The sequence below is a fragment of the Culex pipiens genome, chromosome 3 (genome assembly GCF_016801865.2).
Source record: "Culex pipiens pallens isolate TS chromosome 3, TS_CPP_V2, whole genome shotgun sequence".
In the NCBI taxonomy this organism is placed as follows: domain Eukaryota; kingdom Metazoa; phylum Arthropoda; class Insecta; order Diptera; family Culicidae; genus Culex; species Culex pipiens.
Genome location: NC_068939.1, coordinates 45,351,329 through 45,365,722, shown reverse-complemented (window position 1 = coordinate 45,365,722; position 14,394 = coordinate 45,351,329). Strand labels below are relative to the sequence as shown.

Genomic DNA, 14,394 nt, shown 5'->3' with positions numbered 1-14,394 from the left:
TACTTAATATTTTGTTGTACTTAATATTTGATTTTAATTTTTTAACTAACCAATTCTTATTTTTGGCGTTTTGAGTGTTTTTGAATATCCCTAACTTTAAAGGAGGTATTAGATTATGACAAACAAGCCAACTCATAAATTTTCGTGTTTGACAGTTTGACACTCGCAAACTTGTTCGCAGCATTCTCGCAAACAAAGCGAAATATATGCAGGCTGACATTTCTGCAAACAAATCCAGTTTTTTTTTTAATAGGTCCTGTAAACATATGGAAGACAATAGCTTATTGGACCTTTTGAAAAAATGTAGAAAACTGTCAAAAAGTGCGAGTTTGTTTGATTGTCATAGTATTATACTTCCTTTAGACGCTCGTTTAGACAGTTTTAAAATAATCCCAAAAGTAAAAAAAAATGTTTATTGGACTTTTATAAAAAAAAAAAACTCTACAAGTAGCTACTAGGTCATGTATTTGTTTAAAATTTGTTTAAAATGTATTTTTTAAATTTGTGTTCTTTTAAATTTTGCAAATTTGTAAACTTTTTAATTTTGTGTGTACCGTTCACATTTCACACTCACACCAAAACAACCCCGCTGTCACTTGTACTGTTTACCTCCACCGAAACGTCAACGACGGTTCGACCATGTGCGTTTGATTTTGTGCGCCGCAAGTTTTGCTCGGTCCTGAAAATCCTCAAATTCCGTAAATTTTGCTTGTTAAAAAAAAGTTTTAAACCCCCTTGTGCACACCATGTCCTCCCGCGACGAAGAACGGATGGAGTTCGCCGAGGACCAGAACATCGAGGATGCGATCCTGGCCGGGGAAAGTGACGACGGCGGCAGCGACGATGAAGAAGCCGGTGATGAGGCGATGGGGGACGAGGAAGGGGCGGGTGGCGGCCAGGTGTATCTGCCGGGACGGAAGCTGAACAACGACGAGGAACTGGTTTGTGACGAGTCGGCTTATGTGATGCTGCACCAGGCCCATACGGGGGCGCCTTGCTTGAGCTTTGACATCGTTGCTGATCCGCTTGGGGATGACCGGGAGGCGTTTCCGTTGACGGCGTTCATGGTGGCGGGGACACAGGCGGCGCGGACCCACGTGAACAGTGTGATTGTTATGAAGATGGGGAACTTGCACAGGACGTCGAAGGAGCGGGCGGAGGACGATGAGGATGATTCGGATTTGGAGAGTGACGAGGAGGATGGGGAAGAAGATAAGCGGCCGGTGATGAGTTGCGCGTTGATTAAGCACGCTGGGTGTGTGAACCGGATTCGGGCGACGACGTTTAACAACACGCACTACGTGGCCACTTGGAGCGAGATGGGTCGGGTTAATATCTACAATATTAATGATCAGCTGGCGGCCGTTGACGATGAGCACGCGTGCAAAAATTACGAGAATAACAAGGTTGGAGATGGGGTGAAGCCGGACTTTGTGTTCTCCGGTCACCAGAAGGAGGGCTTTGCCGTGGATTGGTGTACGACGACGCGGGGAATGCTGGCCACCGGGGACTGCCGTCGGGACATTCACATCTGGCGGCCAAACGATAAGGGATCGTGGACGGTGGACCAGCGGCCACTGATTGGACACACCGAATCGGTGGAGGACATCCAGTGGAGTCCGAACGAGCCAAACGTGCTGGCCAGCTGCTCGGTGGACAAGTCGATTCGGATTTGGGATTGTCGGGCGGCTCCTTCGAAGGCGTGCATGTTGACGGCGGAAAAGTGCCACGAAAGTGACGTCAACGTCATCAGCTGGAACCGGAACGAACCGCTGATAGCTAGTGGTGAGTTGGTTGAGGTTTGTGTTGTGTTGTCGTAGAAATAACCGACTTGTTTCTTATTAGGTGGCGACGACGGTTACCTCCACATCTGGGACCTCCGTCAGTTCCAGTCAAAGTCGGCGGTCGCGACGTTCAAGCACCACACCAACCACGTCACCACCGTTGAGTGGCACCCGAAGGAGTCCACGATTTTGGCGAGTGGTGGCGACGACGATCAGATCGCGCTGTGGGATCTGTCCGTGGAACGGGATGACGACGACGAGCGGAACGATCCCCAGCTGAAGGATCTGCCGCCGCAGTTGCTGTTTGTGCACCAGGGTCAAACGGAAATTAAGGAGCTGCACTGGCACCCCCAGCTTAAGGGTGTAATTTTGTCCACGGCCCACAGCGGATTCAACGTGTTCCGAACAATCAGCGTTTAAAGAGCAAACAGGCAGGGAGTTGTTCTTTCCCGAATCATACAATTGCATCGATTGTAACTTGAACATACACATATATTGGCCCAAAATAAAAAGTTTAACAAGTACATACCCTGAATTTACTGCTCGTCATGCTCCTGCTTCGGCGTGGTTTGCTCAAGCATGGTCAAGTTCACCAGGTGCCGCATCGTAGGTCGTCCGTGGGGACAGTTCTGTAAGCAAACTTGTTAGAAGATCTAAAATAAGGCGACTATTTTGTTCTTCCTTACCCAAGGTTGCTCGATCTCGCCCATGTGCGTGACCAGCCGGCGCATTTCTGCGACCGTCAGCGCCTTCCCGATCATCACGGACTTCCGGCAGGCTCGCGAAGCAAACATCGAGCGCACTCGCGACGGTCGACACACCGTGTTCGGGACGGCGTCCTGCAGCATGAAGATCAGCTCGTCGATGTCCTCCTTTCCAAACTCCCAATTTTTGCTGAACGGTTTCGCCACCAGTTTGATCTTCTTCGTCGGTTCCGCGCCGCCATCGACCTCAAACTGGAAGCCGTTCATCTCAAAGATCTCCAGGCTGTCCATCAGGATCATCTCGTTTACGGCGGTCAGCTCGAGCGGTTGAGGCACGACCAGCTTCTGGTTCTGCAGGACCGTATTTCGCTGCAGATCTTCAAAGTTGTACTTTTCATCTGTCGCGTGCTGATCGATGATGAACAAATCCGCGTCCAACCTCGCAATTATAAAGCCCAAATTGAACTGACCAATGATCTCCATCTTCGCAAACTTTTCCTTCGTGATCTCCATCTGCAGCTCGTCCTCAGCCGCGCGATTGCTGTTCGGATTAATCTTACACTTGAACTTTAGCTTGCTCAACGAAACCCGCTTCCGGGCGGCCTCCTGTAGCTCCAACTTTCGCTCACGATCAACCAGCTCCTTCAGCGCGGACATGTCGATTTCAAGGTTGCGCTGCCCGCTCACCGCGAGGGACGTTTCCGCTTCCAGCGGCGATTCCTCAATCTCGATTGTAGTTTCCGTTGGCCTCATGCAGAGTGGCTCCAGCACCGTTTCGTTTGGACTTTTACTGCGACAACGGATGACCCGGACCTCGTCGGGTACGTCGAGCGCTGAAAGAACATTCGTACTCGAACTACTCGCCACCGGTTCCGCATCCGCAACGCTGGGTTTGACGTCAATTTCTACTGGTCGATCCACTTTCTCCGCAACTTGAAAGATCTCGACTTTGCTCGAAGGAGGAGATCTACTCTTCACAGTTGCATCGCTATCCTCACCGATCATGGTCGAATTGCGCGCCATTTTCGGTAGCCTTTCCAGTGTCGCATCATCCTCAAAGCTTGCTTTCTCTTGCTTCGGCGTAGAGATCATGAACACGTCAATCTTCGGCAGCTTGGCCGGACTGTCCCGTTTCCGTTTGCTGCTCACCGGCGGCACTTCCTTCCGCCCAAACGCGTCCGTCAGTCGCCGCAGGGACGCCCCACTCGTCGTGAAGCTGTCCTCCCGCTCACTCTCGTCCTCGGTGCCGCGATCCGACTTGAACGAAATGTTGAGCAGCCGCGTGGTTTCGCTCACGTTGAGATTCTGCATCTTGAAGGTGGACGGAATGTTGCCGAACGTTTTGAGCAGGGACTTTTTGAGCGCGAGCAGCAGGATTTTTTCGTTGTTCATCAGCAGTTGGCGCTTGTCCGGGGTCAGGTTGACGTCGACGTCGGCGCGGTCCATTTTCAGGTTCAGGAACACGAACGGAGTGTGGCTTGCGTTGTACTTGTGGTAGGTTTCGTTGACCAGCTTGATGATCTGTTTGGGTTCGCAGGGTCGCGAGTTTACGAAGAAAAATTGACGATCTCGCGCGGATCGACCGGAACCGTGCGCGCAGCTGGAGATGTACCCTTCGATTGTGTACCTGGACAAGTTTAGGCTGTCCACTTCCTCCTGTGTCATCGAGATATTCTCGTCAAAGTCGCTTTCGTTCAAATCCAGAATCTTTCCATTCGTGCCAATAGCTTGCTTCAATTGGACCAGCTCGGCGGTCTGTTTGGTGCCGAAGACTGTCGTTATGTTGTCCAACACGGAACCTGTCCCCTGAGTGCTCATCACCACTTCCTTCTGACCTTTCTTCTTCTGATTCGTGCAGATGATCCTGACGCCCGTTGACACCAAACAGTAAGCTTGCAAAATCTGACTCATCTTGAAAAACTCCTTCTTAACATTCTTCTGGAACTCCTTCTTCCGCACCGGCAGCGTCGAAAACAGATTACTCAACGACACCGTCGTCCCAACCGCCCTCGCAATTGGACTCCGCTTCGTTATGACCCCGCGATGGTTCAGTTCCAGCTTCGTCCCATGCGGCGCCGTTTCGTGTCTCGTCACGATGACCATGTCCGCCAGGGCACACAGCGAGCTCAGCGCTTCCCCCCTAAACCCAAACGTCTCAATCCCAGCCAGATCGGAAAATTCCCTCAGCTTCGACGTGTGGTACTTCGCGGTCATGCCCTCAAAGTTCTTCGGCTCTACCCCACTGCCATTGTCCACCACTTCGACCAGTTCCGCCCCGTAATCTTTAAGCTTTACCTCGACCACGGTGGCACCGGCGTCGATTGAGTTCTCGACCAGTTCTTTTACGGCGATCGCCAAATTCAGCACCACTTGGCCGGAACAGATCCGATGCACCGTGTCGCGATCAATCGCGGTGATTTTCTTCGAGTCCGCGGCCGTTGGCGTCGGCGCGATCATGTCCTCCTCGGCGTCGATCATGATGGGATGGGCTCGTTTTCACAAACTTTTACATCAAAGAACTTTTACTTAAAAAATATAATTTTATTGAAAAACACGACAAACGACACTGCAGTCCAAAGTTTTGTATTTTTTGCGATTTTTGTTTACAATCAAAATTTGAGCCGCGCGTCCGAAATTACCAAACCCTTCAGAAACGTTTGCGGAATTAGAATCACGTTTCTAGTATACTTTTTCAAAAAGTTGTAAGCAAAATATGTCCAAAATGTGGTGTAATGCGACAAATCTGCAGAAATTTTGCGATTGTGCACAGTCAACTCAATCGAAATTCTGAAACGGAATTCGTAAATGATTCAAATAAAATTCCATTTCAGAATGCTGATTGATTTAACTGGGATGTGATAATTTAAAGAAAGCGTCCCACTTGATCTAGTGGCAGTTCACGTTGAGTAAGAGTGTTTTACATCCATGGTTTCGCCCTATTAAAAAAAAATTATGAAATTATGTTTAAAACTCATAGATAAATTATTAAATGATGCTCATGAAAAGTATGCATATGCATTTAATGTAACTGTTACTGGTTAAATCCAACATTTAAAAGTGGGTCTGAGTTGAAAACATCACAATAATTTAGCCTGATGTCGACCGTAATTTCTGGGGCTGAACTGTATCGAGGTTTTTAAGCGAAGATGGCGTTCGAATGGTGAACGCCCGAAATGTCAAAATCACGCAGTAGTACCAACATTACGGAACAAGTGTGCCATGGCATGACAGCCATATTTTTTTTCTAATGTTAGTGCTACTGCGCTATTTTGTCATTTCGGGCGTTCACCATTCGAACGCCATCTTCGCTTAAAAACCTGGTTACGTCAACAAGGTTAGCCACGTGCTTCGCGATTTCAGCCAATCAGAAGGTGGGTCGAAAATATCCACGTGGTCTATAGATGATGCTTTCAGGCCAATGGACCCCGGGCCATCCATAAACCATGCAAACATTTTTTTTTCAGTCAGCCCTTTCCTGCCTCGTGAACGTTTGTTCATAATGCTCATATTTTTTTCCTATGAAACGTGTCCATTGTTAAGCATCACACTTGGCTCATGGATGGCTCCTTATTCCTTCCCTTCCCTTATGGTCTGCAAATCCAGAAATTTCAACCACCGGGACCGTGGTGTAGGGGTAAGCGTGATTGCCTCTCACCCAGTCGGCCTGGGTTCGATCCCAGAAGGTCCCGGTGGCAAATTTTGAGACGAGGTTTGTCTGACCACGCCTTCCGTTGGACGGGAAGTAAATGTTGACCCCGGACTAGCCTAAAAAGGTTAGGTCGTTAGCTCAGTCCTGGTGTAGGAGCAAGGGGATGGAAACTCTTAGAGCTATAATTATTATGTTGACCAGTATATCAAAATATATGTTAGTATACTTATTATTTCCTTTACATATCGCCACAATCCAAAGATCGTCAGTTCGAATCCCGGGATGGATGGAAGCTAAGGTGTAAAAAGAGGTTTGCAATTGCCTCAACAATCAAGCCTTCGGACACCTAGTTTCGAGTAGGAATCTAGCATTCGAGAACGCCGAATAATTTTATTTTCGATTGATTTGATTTTGCAAAATTTAAAAAAAATCAAGATTTAAAAAATAAGACATAAAAAATAGAAACTAACAAATTTAAAAAAAAAACTTAAAAAAATATAAAAATTAAAAATACAAATTTTTTAAATAAATCAAAAATTATAAAAAAATCCAAATTTTAAAAAATTAACAATTTTAAACATCTTAAAAAATTAAAAAAAAATTAAAAGTTCAAAGATTTTTTATAAAATTAATAAATTTAGAAAATAAAAAAAAATAAAAAAATGTAATATTGAAAAAAAATATTTTAAGTGCTCTCAGATTTTTAAAAAATTCAAAACTGTCACAAAATTGAAAAATTAAAAAAAAATCAAATTGTTTGAAAATTTTATTTTTATAATGCTCTCAGTTTTTTTTTTTAAATCAAGAAATTCAATAATTTCAATTTTTTTAAATGTTTAAAAAGTTTGAAATTTTTGATTTTTGTAAGTTTTTAAGTTTTAAATTTGCCAAAAATTTTAAAGTTTTTGAAATTTTTAAAATTATTGATTTTTTCATTTAGTCAACAGTTGAGTTACTCAATTCGAAACGTATACGACTTTCGTCTCAAACGCAACAACCAGGTAGGTGTTCGTATTGGTTGTTGCGTTTGAAACGGAATTTGTACACGATTCGGATTGAAGTCCGTTTCAGAATTTTATTGAAACTGACTGGGTTAAGTCTAAAAATATGTTTCAAAATGCATATTATAAGAGTAATAGATTTTTTTATTAGTCTCGATTACACATAACCATTTGCTTTAACTGGCTTTCATAGAGAGGAAGTAAAATCCAAAAAATAAAAAGTTACAATCTTGCCACATCACCGATCCTGTCCCGCAATCCTCCTCAAACTCTCCCCGATCACCCCCACGTCCCTTCGCTGTCCCGGCGAAATCAGTCGCTCCATCCTTTCCAAAACCTCGACCTGCCGTCGAATTTCCGCAATCGCATCCGCCACCACCTGCCGATCGCCTTCTTCGTCCAGTTTGATCCGCTTCGCCGCGGGATCACCGCCATCTAATCGATGCACCGACAGGACCAGTTCTTCCTCATCGGGAAACATGTCGTCAATTACGTCGCTGATGTGCTGCGTTAGGTTGAGGGTTGGTTCGGGTGACGCGTTGCAGAAATGTTCGTGGGTGGGTTGTGCTTGCTGGTGGGTCAGGCGTGAAACGATGAATGCTTCGTTGGTTTGGGAAGGTTTTCGGGGTTGTTGAGATTTAAGTGTCGCGATGGATTTGATTATTGGGTTTGAATCGTTGGATAGGTTTGTAAGAAGTTGGTGGTCGTCGCTGGTTTTGGGTTGCTTGTCAATTAAGTGGAGAGCGTCTAGCTTTGCGGCCAATTCAAGTGATTTGCAGTTGCTCAAAATTGTAGTTCTCACGACCTTGTCGAATTCTTGGAGACAGCAACCATGTCGCTTCAAATGTGTCGCCAAACGTAGAAAAACGCAGATTAGAGTCGTAAGGTTTGGATCATTCAGGTTCTTCACCGAAACCGACTTGAGCAGCGCACCAACATTTCTGGCTGTCGTTTCCAGGACCCTCCTATCGCTAGTCGTGCAAGCCAACGTCAACGTGTGCATCAGATCGTACGCTGCAGCGGTAGTGACTCCGTTCCGAACTTTCACCCTAAACTCCTCAATCTTTGCAGGTCGGAACATATCCTCGCCAGCGTTCTTCAACTCAACTGCGATCCAAAGTTTGCAGTTCGCCGGTCCGGGATATTCATCGCGAGCTCTTCGCTGCATCCGCGGTGGCATAAAGACGAACATGTTGCGCAGCAACCGCCGCACGAAAACAACCCTCGGTTGGGTGGAAAACACCGGGAACTGGTCGTTGATGGTCTTCCAGAAGCGGAAGTACTGCCAGTGAAAGTCGGGCTCGGTGAGCCGGAGGAAGGTGTTCCAGATGTCCAGTCCGGCAACGCCAACCCAGAACGAATCCTGGAGGATCATCCGAACGAGCGTTTCTTCGAGCAGCTTTTGACGGGTTTTGGGTGGTTTTCGGGCGCACTGCAGGACGAAGCCGGCGAGGTGGGTGATTAGTTTCTGGTACAGAGATTCTTGCTTGTTGAAGAGCACGTGAGCCTTTGGGAGGTGTTCGATGCAGGCTGAAAGGAGGTTGGTTTTGGACATGTACAGATCGATGGCTGGGCTGTTGGAGTCTTCTGCGAGTAGCTTCGAAATAACCTCGATTACGATTTCGAAATAAGCGGCAAGTTCTTCCCACGACTCGTAACGGCAAGCAGCGAGGGCCTGAAATAATCAGTTTGCTTTAGTTGGCAAAACCAAGAAGAAAAATTGCACTTACCTTGGCGAAACTAGAAGTTCGGAAACTCATCCCGATGAGACTCATGTAACCGACCTTCAAGTTGCTTCGAATCGCTTCGACCGCTTCCTTTTCCAACGATTGTGCAAGCAGAGCTTTCGAGATGCTTACGATAGTGTCCAAAAGCTGCCCGAAGCAGTCTAGTTCTTCCAGCTTTATCGAACGCAACAGTCGCAGCATCAGCTGAAGCATCAAGTTGAGAAATTTGAGTGTTTTCAGTTCAATTTGACCGGCGTTGGCGTTCGCCACGAGCGACTTCAAAAGTTTGTCAATCTCGTCGTTCATGCTGAGTATGAGCTCGTGTAGCCAGCAGGTATCGTTCTGCGCAATATATTTCAAATGTTTCGTCGAGAGAACCAGGATGGCCTGCCAGGCGTGCTTGGCGTCGATCAAATCTATTTGGATTGTCGTGCAGCCTATTTTGCCGAAACAGATGATAACTGAAAAAGTTGTAAAATAAAAGTCATGTTCTTTCCATTAAAACAATCTTCAAACCAACCGTTCTTCAAGCAGTCAAACTCCTGCTCAACGTCCAGATGTTGAAAGTAGTAGCCGGTTCCGTTGAACGCCGCCACCATGCTGACCATCTTAATCTGCAGCGAACGACACGCGGCCGCCAACTGATCGATACTAGTTCGCTCTGGAGTGTCCGCCTCAATGCCCGGTTTCTTCTGGGCAACGACGGCAAAGGCACGCACGAGAAAGTCCATAAACACGAGCACCGTGCCGTACACCTGATACACCTGCGCCTGACTTGCGACGTGCTCCAGAAATTTCAACATTATGTTGGCCAACCCCAGCAGCGACTTGAGATTGTCGTCCAGAAAGCATGATAGGGCTTGATCTTTCAATTCGGACTCGAGCTGCAAGAAATCAACGATTTAAACTAGACACTTAAAGTTAAATAACACAAAAGTTTCACCTTGCACAAATGCTTGACCAGCTCCGGCAGCACCACGTCGCACACCTCACTCTCAAACTCGAACAGCTCAAAATGCTGCACGGCCCGGTTGAACAGAAACTCGTAAACCTCCAGATCCGTTTCCTGTCGGCGCAAGCTGTTCAGCGACAGTCGCGTAATTTTCTGCAGCGGAATCCCCCCAACGTCCTGCGCCAGCCGTAGATCCGCGAAGGTTCGCACACTTTCCACCACCTGCGAGGTCATGGTCCGGGAACGAAATTCACATTCAAAATCGCACGGATTTCACGGGACCTGTTCCGATTGCAGCGTCAATAAAAACCAACGTAAACACAAAAAGTGCGCGCCGCGCGCGCTTAATCTGACTGCCCTTCGGAAACGGAGATCCGCGTCAAAGTGTCAAACGAGGTGGGCCGAGTTGCGAGGCCGCCACTTTATCGCACGTGCTCGTTTGTTGTTGTTTTGAAATTTCGCCGACGAAATCGTGCGCGCACGGTGATCAGTGTGGAAATTAGCGGTAATTTCGAGGTTTTTCCACTGAATTTGTGTTAACAAATTGTAGCATTTGCGAGAATGTTTGACGGTAAGTAGAGGGAATTTCAAATTCAATGAGAATGTCTAAGGGTTTGAGGAAAAATGATTACAAAATTATTTTGTTGTGTGCTTTAGAATTCCCTATAAAAAATGAAGGTGATAGCAAATGTTTGTTAGTCGACATCAATGTCGAGACTCGACTCGAGAAAACCATGTCGACACAGTAGGACCGATAAAGTCCGATATTCTGATTTAAGTAAACGATTTTTTTAAAAGTCCAATTAAAACAAATTTTCATGTTTTTTTTGTGTTATTGATATTAATACCTTTGTCTCAAAGGGGTTTCAAAAAGACCTAAAAGCAACAATAACAATTATTGGACCTGTATTTAAAAAATAACTCTTGATTGTCTTAATGTTTCTTCGCCGATTTTTTTTGCTATTTGGATTTAAAATTTTAAAATCACTTAAGAGCATTTTTGAGGCCATTTTTAACTCAAATTAAAACGGGAGAGAATGACCCATAGGGTTAAATCTCCCCCAAAAAATTAACAACAACTCAAAATAAGAGAACGAAAACATTTTTATTTTCATGATTAGTTTATCAAAAGTAAAATTTCAGTTACAAAGTAACCGCCGACCTTACAAGTCGCAGGCGGGCCAGATGCGGGCATAAAAATGTCAAAATCTCTCCCCCCTCACTTCGTCTCACCATCCAGCTGCAGCTTTGTTGACAAACAAACGGAGCACGCGGTCGCATTATGGCATCATCGAGCCAGAATTAGGGTTGATCATGTGATAAAAATGAATATTTTATCATGAAAAATAATATTTTTTCGACCGAATAAAAAAATTGCGAGCATGTTTAAACAATAGAGATCTCCACGGTTTCACTCACGCACACCATCATTCTGTGTTAGTATTTGTATTTGAAGTATTGTTTTGGTTTTGAACGATTGTGATTGGCTGAATTCCAAGCAGCTGATTTTGTTTACACTTTTTTCACGCAGACATAGGCAAATCGAGTAGACCAATCGTCTGTAAAAACCAACTGTTTACCACGTGCTCGTGGTATAACAAAGGATACAGCTGATTTTGACAGAAGAATCATTCTACTCGATTTGCCTATGTCTGCGTGTAAATTTTGTTACAAACTAACACACTCTCGCGCGTGGATATCTCTATTATTCCTGATGTCGCAGAAGTGAATAAAAACCAAAATTTTAATCCATATTTTTTTCTATAAATTGAACTTTTTCACTCCAACTGGGAACTCCTAGGTCTATCCACGATCGTTTCCAATGACCGTGAGAAGATGCAAGAAAATCCAGCTGCGAGCTAAATCCACAATTAAAGTGATGAGCAAATATGGCGAAAATTTGACCATCACCAACGACCGCTGGATTATCTTCTTCCCAGGAATCCCAAATGGAGTTCGGACCCTGCGGATGTTGCTGAAACAGCCAACGCCGAAATCAATCACTGTAAACAATGCTGCTGCAACAGTGACGATTATAGGCAAAAAATCGCTTTGCAAACTCAAAGCAAAGAACAAAAAATGTGCGGATTCAAGTAAAAAGGTGAACCAAAAAAGCAGTACACAATCGATTGAACCTGAGCCAAGCAGCAGCAGCAGTAAAAGCAACAACAGTAAATCATACCAAAATGCAATGCAAACAAGTGAAATTGACGAAGAAGACAATGATGGATTCGAGACCGTGCTTTCTAAGCACACTCGCAAAACCCGGAAGCGCTTACAGACATATTTGGACGCGGATGACGAATTAACAACAAAACGAAGAGAGATAGGATGGCTGAAGACGAAACAACAGATGAAGAAGATGAAGATGTAAAAAAAGCAAAATAGTATAGGGAAAAATGTTATGAGATAACTGTTTCATCCCTGGAGGAAGAGGACGAAGATAAAATTGAAGAACTTGATAATTTAAGATCAAAATTTTCCGCTAAATATTTGAAACATAGACAGAAATCGTTAGAAAAAAGGCATGGTAACAATTATTGAAATTTAGCTAGACAAGTGATTAAAAACTCAGTAATCTTTCCTCTTCCACTATCCACCTTTAAGAGATGAATGCACAATGGTGTAAAGTCCCCATTAAAAAAAAAGTAAAATTTCCCTGAGGACTTAGAATACCTAATAGAAAACTGACTGAAGTTAGAAAATTCTAAAATCTGAAAAAATATGGAAAACGGACTGAAGTTTAAAAACACTTTTTTTGGGAATCTGCTAATTTAAAAATTTATTTAGCTCATTTTAAAAAAACTAGAAAATAATAAGAAAAAAATAGTATCAAACAACTTCTGAACAAATTCTACAAAACCAAATTTAATTCAATCTTTGATCTGATCACCCTCTTTTTCAGATCCCCAAAGCTCGGACGAGGAATCTCCCGTTCCCGACGCGGACTCGTGCGACCCGCAGCAGCTGCAATCCCACTTTAAATCCTCCGTCCGGTCTCGCTCGGAGGTGGCCATCTCGCTGAAGCGAACCTGCGGCCTGCATCTGTCCCTTTCCAGCGACTCGCGCAAACTGGCCGTTGGTTCGTCCCGCAAGGAGCTTCAGCTGTACCAACTGGCCGAAAATGGGGACCTGCTGGTGGAGAGCACCGATTTTGACAAGTTCAAGAGTCCCATTCGGGGGGTTCGGTTCTTCAACGGCGATCCGAACTTGTTGATGGCCTGCACCGAGGAAGGGGTGGTTAGTTTGTACGATTTAAGGTTGGGTAAGAGCGTGTTTGGGTTTGAGGATGGTTCCGAGGGGCCAAGGAAAACGATGACCACGTTCGACGTGAATCAGAACGATCGCGTGTTGTGCGCGTCTACGGAGGTGCAAAAGGGCGGAGATAGTTTTCTGCTGTTTTTCGACATCCGGGAGAGGAAGTTTCTTGGGTCGTACTGGGAGTGCCACAGCGAGGACATTACAAACGTGCGGTTTCATCCGAGCAATCCGGACCTGCTGGTCAGCGGAAGCGTGGACGGGTTGATCAACGTGTTTGACATTTCTCAGCCGACGGAGGATGACGCGATGCAGTACTGCTTCAACGTGGACACGGCCATTGAGTCGTTGAACTGGCATCGGAATCCGGGAACGGGGAAAGACTGGGTGTCCTGCGTGACGACGACCAACGGGTTTCAGCTGTACGACGTGGAGAGTCAGGATCCTGAGGTGGAGTTTGATCGCGAGAAGATTACGGAGTTTATCTGTAGAAAGTCGTCGATCGATTGCAACGTCGTTGGGGCGTACAACGAAGGTGATGGAGCGTTGACATTGCTAGCAGGGTCGAACTACAATAAAGGGTAAGCAAACGTGACCAACGAAAAACCGGTTCAGTAGGTAATTCATCGTCTTTCTACAGTGAATGTCTCCGTTCGCTTCGGTACTCCGACAAAAGCTTCCAGCCGTTCCAAAACTTCCTACACAACAAGCAAATCGTTCGGGCCAGCGTGTACAGCGAAAAGGTAATGTAACAACAACTTTGAAAAGTTCTTATCAGCCGTCCCGGCTCCAATCATTACCGCTTCAATTGGGCCATCCATATATCGTCATATTACTTCTTATCTACAGGAAAACGCACTGATAACAACCGGCGAAAGTGGACTGATCACGGTGTGGAGTTGCGGCCAAGACACGGAACAGGAAACGACGGAGGGTAGCATCGCGAATAAGCTCAAGCAAAAGGCCACCATCGGTAAGCGCGCCAAGCCGTATTAAAGTTCGTTCTGTTGTACGGTTGCGAATAAGTTTTGGGTCTATTATGTAAAAATATAAGCAAAATGTGAACAAGTTTTTTAAATGAGATTGATTATTTGTATCACAGGCTACCCAAGGCAAAGAATCGCTCGCATTGTTTGGAAGAAGTCGCCGGTTTGCGATGACCAGGCGCGAAGAAACAAGTTGAAACGACGACGACGGCATTCCATTAGGGGTAATTGATTTTTCATCGTCGTTAATCAATTGTGTTTATTATTTTTCGACAATTTGTGGCGGTCGCGTGATGCAGTGGCCAGAACATTAGAATCAAAGCTAAACGGGAA

At 45.4% G+C, this 14,394-nt stretch overlaps 4 protein-coding genes across 4 annotated transcripts; 2 read left to right on the top strand and 2 right to left on the bottom strand.

Moving 5' to 3' along the window:
* The first annotated feature begins 630 nt into the window (after positions 1–630).
* LOC120420078 (glutamate-rich WD repeat-containing protein 1) lies at positions 631–2,308 on the top strand. The gene is made up of 2 exons (XM_039583003.2): positions 631–1,785; positions 1,846–2,308. Exons 1-2 carry the CDS (start codon positions 747–749, stop codon positions 2,202–2,204), a joined length of 1,398 nt encoding a protein of 465 aa, XP_039438937.1. The 5' UTR covers positions 631–746; the 3' UTR covers positions 2,205–2,308.
* On the bottom strand, positions 2,256–5,075 carry LOC120420077 (mismatch repair endonuclease PMS2). Its single transcript, XM_039583002.1, has 2 exons — positions 2,471–5,075; positions 2,256–2,413 (listed from the first exon to the last, which is right to left on the bottom strand). Exons 1-2 carry the CDS (start codon positions 4,964–4,966, stop codon positions 2,321–2,323), a joined length of 2,589 nt encoding a protein of 862 aa, XP_039438936.1. The 5' UTR covers positions 4,967–5,075; the 3' UTR covers positions 2,256–2,320.
* A 2,272-nt stretch (positions 5,076–7,347) lies between these two features.
* On the bottom strand, positions 7,348–10,117 carry LOC120420086 (uncharacterized). The gene is made up of 4 exons (XM_039583016.2): positions 9,809–10,117; positions 9,386–9,749; positions 8,869–9,326; positions 7,348–8,813 (listed from the first exon to the last, which is right to left on the bottom strand). The coding sequence occupies exons 1-4, from the start codon at positions 10,049–10,051 to the stop codon at positions 7,377–7,379; spliced, it is 2,502 nt and encodes an 833-aa protein (XP_039438950.1). The 5' UTR covers positions 10,052–10,117; the 3' UTR covers positions 7,348–7,376.
* Positions 10,118–10,240: 123 nt separating this feature from the next.
* Positions 10,241–14,140, top strand: LOC120420088 (WD repeat-containing protein 89). Its single transcript, XM_039583019.2, has 4 exons — positions 10,241–10,388; positions 12,723–13,656; positions 13,716–13,818; positions 13,925–14,140. Exons 1-4 carry the CDS (start codon positions 10,379–10,381, stop codon positions 14,069–14,071), a joined length of 1,194 nt encoding a protein of 397 aa, XP_039438953.1. The 5' UTR covers positions 10,241–10,378; the 3' UTR covers positions 14,072–14,140.
* The last annotated feature ends 254 nt before the right edge of the window (positions 14,141–14,394 follow it).

Bases quoted from the DNA above. Each gene is read 5' to 3' on its own strand.
- LOC120420078 (XM_039583003.2), top strand. From the start codon at position 747: ATGTCCTCCCGCGACGAAGAACGGATGGAGTTCGCCGAGGACCAGAAC. The intron at 1,786-1,845 runs GTGAGTTGGTTG...GTTTCTTATTAG, and splicing joins CGAACCGCTGATAGCTAGTG to GTGGCGACGACGGTTACCTC.
- LOC120420077 (XM_039583002.1), bottom strand. From the start codon at position 4,966: ATGATCGACGCCGAGGAGGACATGATCGCGCCGACGCCAACGGCCGCG. The intron at 2,414-2,470 runs GTAAGGAAGAAC...GTTTGCTTACAG, and splicing joins GCGAGATCGAGCAACCTTGG to AACTGTCCCCACGGACGACC.
- LOC120420086 (XM_039583016.2), bottom strand. From the start codon at position 10,051: ATGACCTCGCAGGTGGTGGAAAGTGTGCGAACCTTCGCGGATCTACGG. The intron at 9,750-9,808 runs GTGAAACTTTTG...GATTTCTTGCAG, and splicing joins TGGTCAAGCATTTGTGCAAG to CTCGAGTCCGAATTGAAAGA. The intron at 9,327-9,385 runs GTTGGTTTGAAG...CAACTTTTTCAG, and splicing joins GTTTGACTGCTTGAAGAACG to TTATCATCTGTTTCGGCAAA.
- LOC120420088 (XM_039583019.2), top strand. The intron at 13,657-13,715 runs GTAAGCAAACGT...GTCTTTCTACAG, and splicing joins GGGTCGAACTACAATAAAGG to TGAATGTCTCCGTTCGCTTC. The intron at 13,819-13,924 runs GTAATGTAACAA...TCTTATCTACAG, and splicing joins CCAGCGTGTACAGCGAAAAG to GAAAACGCACTGATAACAAC.